The sequence below is a fragment of the Vipera berus genome (genome assembly GCF_964194415.1).
Source record: "Vipera berus genome assembly, chromosome: 8".
NCBI lineage: Eukaryota > Metazoa > Chordata > Lepidosauria > Squamata > Viperidae > Vipera > Vipera berus.
Window position 1 is genome coordinate 24,304,418 of NC_138211.1, and position 13,528 is coordinate 24,317,945.

The 13,528-nt window shown below is 45.4% G+C and overlaps 1 protein-coding gene across 1 annotated transcript in view; it reads left to right on the forward strand.

Moving 5' to 3' along the window:
• TMEM150A (transmembrane protein 150A) overlaps window positions 1–13,528 on the forward strand; it is a 34,752-nt gene that overhangs the window by 13,278 nt on the left and 7,946 nt on the right. The window contains exons 2-5 of the mRNA XM_081333765.1: window positions 8,471–8,659; window positions 12,924–12,971; window positions 13,086–13,172; window positions 13,336–13,403. Of these exons, the coding sequence (XP_081189891.1) occupies window positions 8,595–8,659; window positions 12,924–12,971; window positions 13,086–13,172; window positions 13,336–13,403 (268 nt within the window). The 5' untranslated portion in view covers window positions 8,471–8,594. The remainder of the gene's footprint in view (window positions 1–8,470; window positions 8,660–12,923; window positions 12,972–13,085; window positions 13,173–13,335; window positions 13,404–13,528) is intronic.

The following is a 13,528-nucleotide window of genomic DNA, read 5'->3' on the forward strand; positions in this document are numbered from 1 at the left end:
ATACAGCCTTGCCGGACTCCTTTCCCAATTTTGAACCAATCAGTGGTTCCGTGTCCAGTTCTCACTGTTGCTTCTTGACCCGCATATAGGTTTCTCAAGATTTAATTGATGGTCTGGTACTCCCATCTCTTTAAGAACTTGCTACAGTTTATTATTATTTATTAATTTGTTTTATATAATGCCCTATTCCCAAAGGACTCAGGGCGGTTTACAAGCCAAAATTTAAAAACAATACAATATAAAATTAAAATTAAATTAAATTAAGTCTACCCCCAAAAAATTAAAATCACAATTTAAAAACATTAAAACCCCTCAGTCCAGACCAGATAGCTCAAAAAGTCAGGTTTTTAGGTCCCGGCGAAATGAACGAAAGACGGGGGAAGTCCGGAGTTCCGTTGGCAGTTGATTCGATAGGGCAGGCACGCCCACAGAGAACGCCCTCCCCATGAGGATTGCCCGTCGGCAATCCTTGACCGGTGGTACCCTGAGGAGGCCCTCCCTGTGGGAGCGCACAGGACGATGGGAAATTGACGCTGGCAGCAGGTGCTCCCTCAGATAATCCGGGCCCATGCCATTTAGGGCTTTATAGGTTATCACCAGCACCTTGAATCTCACCCGGAGGGCAACTGGAAGCCAATGCAGCTCGCGGAGAAAAGGTGTTACATGGGAGTATTGGGAAACTCTCATCACAAGTCATGCAGCTGCATTCTGCACCAGCTGGAGCCTCCAGGTGGTCTTCAAGGGCAGCCCCATGTAGAGAGCATTGCAGTAATCTATATGGGAGGTAACGAGTGCATGAGTGACTGTACGTAGAGCATCTCGGTTCAGATAGGGGCACAACTGGCACACCAGGCGAACCTGGGCAAATGCCCCCCTGGCCCCGGCTCCTATATGATCTTCCAAACTGAGCCGTGAATCCGGGAGGACACCCACGTTGTGGGCCCTATCAACGGGGGGTAACACCTCACCCCCCATAGTTAACGATGGAAAAGATTGGTTAGTCTGAGATGCCGGTAGGCACAGCCACTCAGTCTTGGCAGCATTGAGATGAAGCCTGTTTCTCCCCATCCAAACCCGGACCGCCTCCAGGCAACGGGACATCACGTCGAGGGCATCACTGGGTTGGTTCGGGGTGGAACGAAAAAGCTGGGTATCATCAGCATACTGATGATACCCCACCCCGAAACCATGAATGAGCTCACCCAGCGGCTTCATATAGATGTTGAACAAGAGGGGAGAGAGGACCGACCCTTGAGGAACTCCACAAACGAGAGGCCTCGGGGCGGACCTCTGGCCTCCCGTCAACACCGACTGCGAGTGGCCCAGGAGGTAGGAGGAGAACCACTGTAAAGCAGTGCCCCCCACTCCCAACCCCCTGAGACGCCGCAGTAGGATACCATGGTCAATGGTATCAAAAGCCGCTGAGAGGTCTAATAGGACTAGGACAGAGGAACAACCCCTGTCCTGAGCCCGGCAGAGATCATTCACCAGTGCAACCAATGCCGTCTCCGTGCTGTACCCGGGCCTGAAACCTGATTGGTACGGGTCCAGATAATCAGTTTCCTTCAGGAACAGAGGGAGCTGAAGTGCCACCACGCTCTCAACCACCTTCGCAGGAAAGCAAAGGTTGGAGACCAGACGATAGTTGTTCAAAATAGCCGGGTCCAGGGCAGGCTTCTTGAGGAGGGGCCTCACCACCGCCTCCTTCAAGGTGGCAGGGAAGGTACCCTCCCTCAAAGAAGCAATTATTACTGCCTGGAACCAGCCTCGTGCCTCCTCCCGGGCTGCATATACCAGCCAGGAGGGGCACGGGTCCAATAAACACGTGGCGGAACTCAGTCTCCTCATGATCCTGTCCACCTCATCTGGGGTCACAGGATCGAATTCACTCCAGGTAACATTCTCTAGACCGCTCGATTCCTCCCCATCAGTCTCTGCCCAGTCAGAATCCAAACCGGCTCGAATCTGAGCGATTTTGTCCGTCAGATGATAGCTAAACTCCTCGGCCCGCCCCTGCAAGGACTCCTCCCTCACCTCCTGATTAAGGAGGGAGCGAGTCACCCTAAACAGGGCAGCCGGGCGATTATCTGCGGACGCGATGAGGGCAGCGAAGTAATTAGACTTTGCTGTCCTCATCGCCGCGAGATAAGACCTCATAAAGGTTCTTAACCGCAATCGGTCAGACTCAGACTGGCTGGATCTCCAACAACTCTCTAGACCTCGTCTCCGAGGTTTGTTATGATCCACACAATCAAAGGCTTTAGCATAGTCAATGAAGCAGAAGTAGATGTTTTTCTGGAACTCCCTAGCTTTTCCATGATCCAGCGTATATTGGCAATTTGATCTCTAGTTCCCCTGCCTCTTCAAAATCCTCCCTGTACTTTTGGTAGTTCTCGATCCACATACTGCTGGAGTCTAGCTTGTAGGATTTTAAGCATAACTTTACTAGCATGTGAAATGAGTGCAATGGTGCGATAGTTTGAACATTCTTTGGCACTGTCTTTTTTTGGATTTGGAATGTAAACTGATCTTTTCCAATCCTGTGGCCACTGTTGAGTTTTCCAAATTTGCTGGCAAATTGAATGTAGCACTTTTACTGCATCATCTTCTGTGTAATTTTGCCACCTGTTCTTAATCTCTTCTGCCTCTGTAAGGTCCCTGCCATTTTGGTCCTTTATCATGCCCATTTTTGCATGAAACGTTCCCTTCATCTCTCCAATTTTCTTGAAGAGATCTCTGGTCCTCCCTATTCTATTGTTTTCTTCTATTTCTTTGCACGGTTCATTTAAGAAGGCATTCTTATCTTTTCTAGCTATTCTCTGGAATTCTGCATTGAATTGAGCATATCTTTCTTTTTCTCCCTTGCCTTTCGCTTCCCTCCTTTCCTCAGCTATTTGCAAAGCTTCCTCAGACAGCCATTTTGCTTTCTTGCATTTCTTTTTCTTTGGGATGGTTTTAGTTGCTACCTCTTGTACAATGTTGCGAACCTCTGTCCATAGTTCTTCAGGCACTCTGTCTATCAGATCTAATTCCTTAAATCTATTTGTCACCTCTACTGTATATTCAACAGGGATATGATTTAATTCATACCTGAGTGGCCTATTGCTTTTCCCTACTTTCTTCAGTTTAAGCCTAAACTTTGCAACGAGAAGCTCATGGTCTGAGCCACAGTCAGCTCCTGGCCTTGTTTTTACTGACTGTATAGAGCTTCTCCATCTTTGGCTGCAGAGCACATAGTCAATCTGATTTCTGTGTTGACTGTCCATGTGTAGAGCCGTCTCTTGGGTTGTTGGAAAAGAGTGTTTGCTATGACCATCGTATTCTCTTGACAAAATTCTATCGGCCTGTGCCCTGCTTCATTTTGTACTCCGAGGCCAAACTTGCCTGTTATTCCGGTTATCTTTTCGCTTCCTACTTTAGCATTCCAATCCCCCATGATGATAAGGACATCATTTTTTGGTGTTAGTTCTATAATGTGCTGTAGGGCTTCATAGAACTGGTCAATTTCATCCTCTTCAACACTGGTGGTTGGGGCATAGACTTGGACTACTGTGATATTGAATGGATTGCCTTGGATTTGAACTGAGATCATTCTGTCATTTTGGGGATTGTATCCCAGTATTGCTTTTCCTACTCTTTTATTGACTATGAAGGCTACTCCATTTCTTTTGAGGGATTCTTGCCTGCAGTAGTATACCTGATGGTCATCTGAATTAAATTCACCCATTCCTGTCCATTTTAGTTCGCTGATACCTAAGATTTCGATGTTCAGTCTTGTCATCTCTTGTTTGACCACGTCCAGCTTTCCTTGATTCATGGATCTTACATTCCAGGTTCCTATGGAGAAAAAACCTTTACAGCATCGGGCTTTCCTTTCACCACCAGATACATCCACAGCTGAGCATCCTTTCGGCTTTGGCCCAGTCGCTTCATTCTTTCTGGCGCTACTAGTACTAGCCCTCTGGTCTTCCCCAGTAGCATATGGGACGCCTTCTGACCTGAGGGGCTCATCTTCCAGCGTCATATCGTTTTGCCTTTTGGTACTGTCCATAGGGTTTTCATGGCAAAGATACTGGAGTGGGTTGCCATTTCCTTCTCCAGTGGATCACGTTTTGTTAGAACTCTCTGCTATGACCTGTCCATCTTGGGTGGCCCTGCACGGCATAGCTCATAGCTTCATTGAATTATGCAAGCCCCTTCGCCACAACAAGGCAGTAATCCATGAAGGGGTTTCACTAGACTAGACATACCCAATTCTTGCAACCATTCTTCATACGTTTTAATCATCTTTGTTGCTCTTCTGTGCACTTGTTCCAAAGTCTCAATATGTTTTTTATATCGTGGTTATCAAAACTGGATGCAATATTCCAAGTGTGGTCTGACCAAGGCATTTTAAAGTAGTACTAACACTTCACATGATCTTGATTCTGTCCCTCTGTTAATGCAGCTGTGAGGAATAATTCAACTCCAAGAGTGTTGGAAAACAAAACAAGTTTTATTGAAGCATTTGCAAAGGCTCATGCACCCTTCTACCTGCAAGGAAAGGGCCACACTTGAATCATTTCAGCATACACTTTTATGTCCTGTCCTGTAAAATATGCCACATCCTTCTGTTCCAGACCCAGTTGCTAGGTCCATTCTGGTCACATGCTTTCTGACCGCCTAGCAACCAGACCTCCAATTATTAGATGAAAAGCCCCTTTTGTTTCTTATCTCTCCTTCCATATCTGTGGCTGTCATGGTTCCGATAGATGAATGAATGAATGGACCTTTATTGTCAAAGTACAACTATGTATACATTGAGATTGGCTGAGCCTCCCTTCGTGCCCCCTCACCCCAACTCACAGTGACAACAAACCCAGTATCTTGTGACCCATCAAAAGAACTTCAAGGCGCGCAACTTAGGCGTCCTCCTGGATACACGACTCAGTTTTGAAGATCATATAGGAGTTGTGGCCAGGGGGGCATTTGCCCAGGTTCGCCTGGTGTGCCAGTTGTGCCCCTATCTGAACCAAGATGCTCTACGTACAGTCACTCATGCACTCGTTACCTCCCATATAGATTACTGCAATGCTCTCTACATGGGGCTGCCCTTGAAGACCACCCGGAGTCTCCAGCTGGTGCAGAATGCGGTTGCACGGGTTGTGATGGGAGCATCCCAATACTCCCATATTACACCCCTCCTGTGTGAGCTACATTGGTTACCGGTTGTCCTCCGGGTGAGATTTAAGGTGCTGGTTCTTACCTATAAAGCCCTACATGGCTTAGGCCCGGGATATTTGCAGGACCGTCTGCTGCCAGGAATGACCTCCCATCGCCCGGTGCGCTCACACAGGGAGGGCCTCCTCAGGGTGCTGTTGGCTAGACAATGTCGGCTGGCGACCCCCAGGGGGAGGGCCTTCTCTGTGGGAGCACCGGTCCTGTGGAATCAACTTCCCCTTGAGCTCCGGATGGCCCCGAATCTCCGGTCCTTTCATCGTAGCCTTAAAACATTTCTCTTCCATCAGGCTGACCTGGACTAACGATAGGGATTTTTAAATAGAATATTTTTAATATTTTATCATTTTATCATTGGGTTGTTAATTTAATCTTTTTTAACATTTGTATGTTAAGCAAGCAAGCAAGCAAGCAAGCAAGAATTCTTCCTCAAGGAACATTTTATTCAGGAAACAAAGTATCAGTACTACATAGTTGAACCCAAAACTAGTTTCCCTTCCCCCCCATACAAAGTAATAAATTCCCCCCCCCAACAAGCAGTCATAAATCACGTTCTCCAATTAGCCTGAAACAAGGGCTTTCTCCCCAGCTCCTCAGCCCACCAAAACATCATCAATTCGTCCTTGGGTTCCCACAAAGCAGCGTTTATTATTATGGTAACTGAGCTCAGCATTCATCCCACCCCCCCACCCCCACTTCTGTACCTGATCTCTAAATAGGAGAAAAAGCATGTTAAAAGCAAAGCGAAAATGGCTGTGATTTTCATCAGTTGTCGCAGCGGGAACATCCAATGTTTACAGCGTTGACAGTGGCATGATTTGTAACATCCTGCTAACTCAGGTTGTAGCTTACCTACAAGGTGAGCATGTCTACCTAAACTGGATAATTGCAATTACAAAGGATTTATATCGTCCCTTGTTTATCTATAAGAATGCCTTCTTTTCATCTAGAAACTATGTATGTAACAGAGTTCATGCTTAAACATGGCTACACTTTGATGGATAGTTATGCTTTAAAATACTAACTCCAGGCAGTTTTTATAAACTGTAAACTTGCCTATATTATAAAAAATTGTAACATATACATTTCTTGTATACCTTACATAGCCTAGGATTGCACTGGCAGCACATTGCTGGCTCATATTTAAGTCATTGTCCACTAGGACTCCAAGATCCCTCTGACAGTTACTGCTGTTCAGCCAGGTTCCACCTATCCGTTTGGTTTTTCTTGCTTCAGTGTAAAACCTTACTTTTCTCTAAATTGAATTTCATTTGGTTAGATAGGGCCCAGTGTTCAAGTCTGTTGAGATCCACCTGGACCTCGAGCCTACCTTCTGGGGTATTGGCTACTCCTGCCAGCTTGGAGTCATCTGCAAATTTGATGCGTTCCTCTTCCATTCCCTCATCTAAAATGATTACGAAGCTATTGAAGAGGAGTGAGCCTAAGACAGAACCTTGGGGTACCCCACTGCTTATGTCCCTCCATGTAGATATATTGAGTGCTACACGTTGAGTACGGTTTGTCAGCCAGTTACAAATCCATCTGCTGGCAATGCTGTCTGTCCCACATTTTTCTAGCTCACTAAGAAGTAGGTTGTAATCTACTTTGTTAAATGCCTTACATAATCCCAGTATGTTTTGCTCTATTGCTTGTGACTGCATTATATTCCAATATGATAGTCACTGTCCCCCAAATTTCCTGCAGCTTCAACTCCCTCTACTGTATCATTTCATCTCTATTAGTAAAAATTAAGTCCAGTACAGCTGACCTTCTAGTTCCTCTACCTGTTGGATGACAAAATTGTCAGCTAGGCTCGCAAGGAGCCTATTCCATCTCCTACTTGATGCAGAGTTTGTCTCCCAATTGATGTCACCCCCATTACTACTGTGGTGTGTTTCCTGCACACATTAGTTAACTGATTGGCAAAAGGTTCATCTATTTCTTCTGCTTGGTTGGATGGGCTCTAGTACACACCTATGGCAATGTCATTCTTTTGTTCCTTTTACATTAGCCCACATGCTCTCTACCTCCTCTACCTGAAGAGCCTAAAGATTGGCCACCCTCCCCCCTCAGTTTAGTTTAAAGCCCATCAGATAAGCTGAGCCAGTTGTTTTCCAAGTACATTCTTCCCAATTCTTGTGAGGTGCAGCCCATCCCTTGCCAGAAGCCCTTCGTGTAGGTAATGCAGACCCTGGTCTAGGAGTGCAAAGTTCTCTCGGCAGCACCAGCCTTTGAGCCAGTGGTTCATTTCTAAAATCCTTTGCTCCCTCATTGGATGTGGATCTTTCGTTGGAAGTACAGATGAAAACGCCACCTTTGCACCTAACGTCTTAACTTTTTGGCAGAGCTGCTCATAGTCTCTTGGTATTGTTTTCAGATTCATTGTCGTGTCATTCATCCCCAAATGAAAGAGAAGAGAGGGATAGTAATCTGTGGGCTTGATTAATAAGGTTCTCGGCCACATCCTTGATTTTTGCTCCATGGAGACAACACATCTCCCTAGATTGATTGTCGGTCTACAGACTGCTGATTCTGTTCCCCTGATAAGTGAATCTCCTATCGTCAACACATGTCATTTGGGGGGGAGGAGTTTGGTCTACTTTTCTTCCTGTCACAGGAACACTTGATGATGCATGTCCCTTCTCCAGGTGTCTGTCTGCATGCTTTCTTCTGAGGGAGCGAGGTTATGATATCTTGGTAGGGAACCTTGGTTTGCATGCCTTTTGCAGGAAGACTGAGAGAATGTCTTCTGCTGAGATATTTCTGTTCTACTCTCTAATAACACAGCCTGTCCTCTAAGTAAAGTCTCTGCTAATTTCTAAAACCAAGAAGGAAGGAGTTGGGCAGTGTTGGCCTGAGGGGATTCTGTTGGGACTTGGGGCAAAAACTGAAAGACATTCTGTGGCATTCTTGAAATACGGCCTGCGGTTTGTGATGTTGTCTTCAAACTTGATCTGGAGAAGAGGCAACTCCAGAAAATACTTGCATGGTCAGACAATTGTCCAAGACTGCTGACTAGTGGTGTGTGGAAATGACCTGGGGGGACGAGGGGAAGAGACATCAGAGAGTCAGGGGTCCCCAGTGGCTGAGGCCAGAGAAGAAACTTAGGAAGGACCTGCCCTGACAGTTAAAAGTGGGAGGGGGAGATTTGTGCCTTCAGACTTAGAAGACTCCGTTAAGTAGAATTTGTTTAGTCATTTCCTGGAAGGGCTGACACTGACTGACCCATCTTTTTCTCCTGCTTCTCTTCTAGGAGCACCTGGTTCCAGCTGGAGGCCTTGGGCTGCGGCCGGGTCTCCCACTTCCATCCTGCCCCTCCCCTCCCTTCTCCTCTCTCCCCCCTCCTCCTCTTAAGGGTCCCTCTTCTGCACCCACTAATGACTGCGTGGATCATCCTTCCTATCAGCCTCTCTACCTTCTCAATCACTGGAATATGGATTGTGTAAGAGCTGTTGTGAGTTGTGGCTGGGTCATGCATGAGAGGTAGAGCCCGCATGATTTGTTTCCTCCTGCAGAGAAGCGTCCGTCTGGTCCTTCTGCTGCTCCTGGAGCTCCAAGTACTGCTGCGAGGTTGTGTCAGCGGTTCTCTTGGGTTCCTGCTAGCAGAATTACTTCCTAAAAGGTTACTTAGCAAAGGTGTTGCCAAATCATGACCTGTATATGCTGTGATTCATGAAGGAACAGGGTTGTGTGATTTTCTGCATTCTGAATGGCATTTGGTACTGAACATGCCAGAGACCACAAGGGGCTTAAAGCCAGATCACCATAGCTCATGTTCATGTCTCCTCTGGAAGGGACGGTTTGCGGCTACTTCTTCCTCCTGCCCCAGCAGCCTGGCTTAGCCAGAGCTTCCCACGCTTTCTGTGGTCCAGCAGGAAAGAGACCGTGATCTTTTGGGGCCAGGTTGCCTAATGTGGCTCACCTGCCCTCATCATGGCTACTTTTACTGTGATGCTCTTGGGAGGATGTAAGTGCAGTGCATAACCCTTACTGGCTCTCTGGCCCAAGACACAAACACACATCCCACGTGCAGGCAGGCTGATTGCAACAGGTGGTGTTGCTTAGGGCAGTCTCTGCCAAACTGCAGATTGAATGGGGGGTGGTCCTGCTCCTGCGGATGACCTGATTGATATGCCTACGTCATGAGGCCTCCGTCTTGCAGCATAAACATAGAGCCTGGTCTGTTTCCCACAAAGAGCCAGCAACAGGTTGTGTCCTTGCCTTACCCAGCTGCTACCACTGAGAACTTTCCATTCAGCCTTGGGAAGGGGAGAAGGGAAGGACCCTGTGCAGAAGCTGCTCTGGAAATATCCCCCACTCAGGAATATGGAGGGGGGGTGGTGTTTCTATTTATTACAACTATCTTTCAACTGAACTTTTGTTCCTCCAAAGTAATTTACTCTTTAGCATCACATGGAGCAAAATTACATCTGAAGGAGGAAAGTTGCTGCTGCTCTGTGCAAATGCAAGGTGGGAAGGGATTTTCTAAGCAACATTGCCATGTTTAATTTGATAAATAAATTGAACATTGCAGCTCCTCAGTTGATTATTCAGACTCAACATTTATCTGCTTGGCCCAGCCTTGCAATAGGAAACAATGTGGTGCCGGAGCTGCTGCTGGGTAGCTTGCAACTTTCATCCCCCCCCCACTCACACACAAAACAAGTTTTTTTTTTCTGACCTGGCCTTTGGGGCAGAGACAGAACTGCATGGTGGAAATTTCAGTTCAGTTCAAGAAAAGGGTCCACTGTGGTTCTTCAAAGGGAACCCCCCCTCTTTTGTGGAGGCAGCTGAGGCTTCCTAGCAAACCACAGCTTTAAACCGCTCAGGAGGCATTATTGTTTTTAATAACACTTTTCTATTGTATTTATATATGTTTTTGGTTGTTTTTAATTGTGTGAACTGCCAGAGTCACAAATTGTGAGGGGGGGTGTCTATACAAATTGATTTAAAAAAATACTCCAGAGGAAATGTTAAAACTATATAACCCTTTTGCACCCCCACATCGGTCTGTGTCTCGTCTGTCTGTCTGTCTGTCTGTCTGTCTGTCTGTCTGTCTGTCTGTCTGTCTGTCTGTCTGTCTATCTATCTATCTATCTATCTATCTATCTATCTATCTATCTATCTATCTATCTATCTATCTATCTATCTATCTATCTATCTATCTATCCCTCTCTCTGTCTCATCTCAATTTCTGCTGTGTGGGCGTGTGTGTAAGTAGTTGTATGTACACACGCATACTCCTACCTGGGTTTCCAAAAGCAGATATGGAGCACTCCAGAACCAACATCCAAACATTTCAAAGTTTATGTAAAGACCCACCTCGGCTAACCAGCCAAGAAAGCAGAACTCTTGAAACAGGCATTGTCTCAAAAGGATACTTTTATTAGGGGTTAGTGACAGTAGGGAAGTCAAAGCAAGATCTGGGGAAAATCCCACTTAAACGGAATAGTTAAAACAGCAATATTCCTCCTCCTACCAAAGTCATAATGTCCATTTGAAATCCAGCCAATCCACAGGTGGCATGTGTGGGTAACTGGCACACATCTCAAGGTCTTCTCCAGCTCTGCAACCAAGTGGAGAGAGGCAGGAGAGGAAAGAGAAAGCGAAAGTTATCCCAAGCAAAAGCAAATTCCCCCCTCCTCCCACCAGAATGGCAGGCCCCAAAACAAGAGCATGTATCAGGGAAAACAAGAAGGATTTCAGGACCTGACAGTTTATGACCAATTTTTTATTTTCACATTGTATCTCTGTGATTTTAGCAGGTGATTCTATCATTGGAGCTTGGTTTTAGTTTGTAAACCAATTAGATTTCTCCATAGTTACCATATCATAGCTTTGAGCATACAAATTTATACCTCTTGGTTCAAGTGAAGGAATATGGGTTTTATTAATTTACCAATTTTCCTCTGTGTTGGTGGAATTGAATTGGGAGCTTCCCATCTGTATCTTTCCCATATACTGTAGTGCAGCTATCAATATCATCTTTAAGGACATTTTTATCACATTAGAAAAACGCTTTGCATATTTAGATTTCATTTTTTTTTACATCTTTTTAGGCTATATTCTTTGGAAGAACTAAATTCTTGCATCTGACCGTGGTCTAGGAACTAAAATAGCCAACACTGCACTGGGGAAAGCCTAAATAGTTCTGGTATACTTTTTAAATAATACTAGCCAAGGTATTACTAGATGACGGTTGGGTCACCCTTTCAGAGATGTTTCCTCACCAGATTTCTTAATACTTTCAACTGTGACAGGTACAAGCAGGAATCTCTGTCTTGAAAGGAGCCATGTTAAACCGTATAACATAGTCAAACATCAGGGGCTGACCACAGGAAATATTTGATGACATTTTGTATTAAGGCAAAAATTGCTTTGTTAATATTTATGTCATAAAATGTTCCATAAAATTTGCCAAATTTTAATTTTACGGGAGTCATGAGTCCTGAATTTTGGATGCATTCTGTAAGTTAACCCATTTTAGGTACTTTGGTTCAAAAATGGTTAGTCCCTCGGACTAACTGCCTAGTTTGCTACAGTAGGTCAGCCAAGATCAGCAAGGTGAGACAGAAGATAACTCCCATTTCTATTTATCTGGCATCAAATCATTTCTAAACTGGTCCAAAGTGTTTGCATTGATTTAACTGAATCATATGGAAAACATGCCCTAGGTAGAACAACATAGTTTGTTGTTTGCAAAAATTTGATATTACTAAGTTTGCCATCAAGAAAACCTTCATGGGTTTGGGGTGCTCCACAGCTCTATATTTGGGAGACAAAATGCAGAATTGGTGAAATAAAAGGATGCAAGCCCAGTGGGAAACTTTGTGGTGATTACAGCAACAGTTTTTAAAAGTATTTCCTCTGGACCCTGGTTTCAAATGGACCAAGCCCAAATCTTTAGAGGACATTTTGGGCAGAAACTGAATGTGGAACTTTTTATTGTTAACCTACATGCTCAAAGGACCAATCTGGCAGACTTAAGCAACCAGAGTTGGCCGTGGGTTGTCAGGCAAAGGTCACATTCATACCTGATCTCCTGAAGGCTGCTCGGAAAGCAAAGTTCCTGGCTTCCATGCTACCCCCAGCTGGGCCAATTTTCTGAGCAAATGGCACAACCAGAATGAAATTTCTATAAGGTTTTGTGGTTTCCTGGAAATTTTCTGTAGCTTGCTTTTCTAGGGATAGAGGTCTCCAGTCTCCAGGTAGTGGACTGTACTGAATCTTGCCTATATATCCTTTAGTGGGTCAGCGATTGAAAGGCCTTTTGGGAAAGATTGGCAAGCCATGCCTAGATGGGCAGTTGCAGGTGAACGAGAGATGCTCCCTAATCCTGGCCATTTTCTGTAACCTTCAGTCTCGCTAAACTGACACGTGGGAGTGAAAGTGGTTTCTTCTAAACGCTTTGTGGGTCTGGTGATGTGAACCACTTGGGAGTTCCTTCACCCAGGGAGGCCTGTGCTGGAAAGCCGCATTCTCTGCCATTTCAGTGGAATTTAAAAACGTACTGGGGGAATTAAAGGAGTTTGTTCAACTGATTTGATATTGTTGCTTTGATTGAAAATTTTGAGCAATCAGTTGGAGAGCCAAGAGAGAGAGAGGCTAACACAGACTTCCATAAACATTAGGGAACTATTTATTTTCAAACTTACCCAATTATTGCTGTCTTATCATCTATTTTGCACCATCTATTTTGCTCCTAGCTACGCCATGGCAGTTGTGAACCAGCATGTGTGCCCTGTTGAGAACTGGTGAGTTGTGCTGGAAAACAGGAGGACGTTCCGCTAGTGGGAGAGAGGAGGGTGTTGGGTCTCTTTTTCTTGGAGCATCTCAGAATGCCACGTAATCTATCCAAATGGCTGCAGGTCGTACAACGAATCTTGTTCTGCTGATTCTACCAAGCACGGCTACCCCAAAAGCTGCTGCACCTTGGAAGATGTCCCTTTGATCAGGTGAGGTGGAAAGAAGATCGTGGAAGATGGGCCAGCGGCTGCATGAGCTGCTCTTGATGTGGCATCATGAAATGGTGCCAGGCAGTTCCCAAATTGGGTGGGTTCATATCAAATGCATAGGGTGACTTGTGTCTCGTGCTAATGCTCTTTTCCTTCCCTTTAGTAAATGTGGCACTTACCCTCCTGAAAGTTGCCTCTTCAGCCTTATTGGGAACGTTGGAGCTTTCTTGGGTAAGCATTCCTTTCCCTCTCTTTTCCCAATCTCATTAGCATGTGAAGAAGCTGGTGGCAAGATGGCAACTGGCCACCTGCACACAGTGAACAGCTGTTGATCCAAGGCAGCAAGGCTTTCCAGA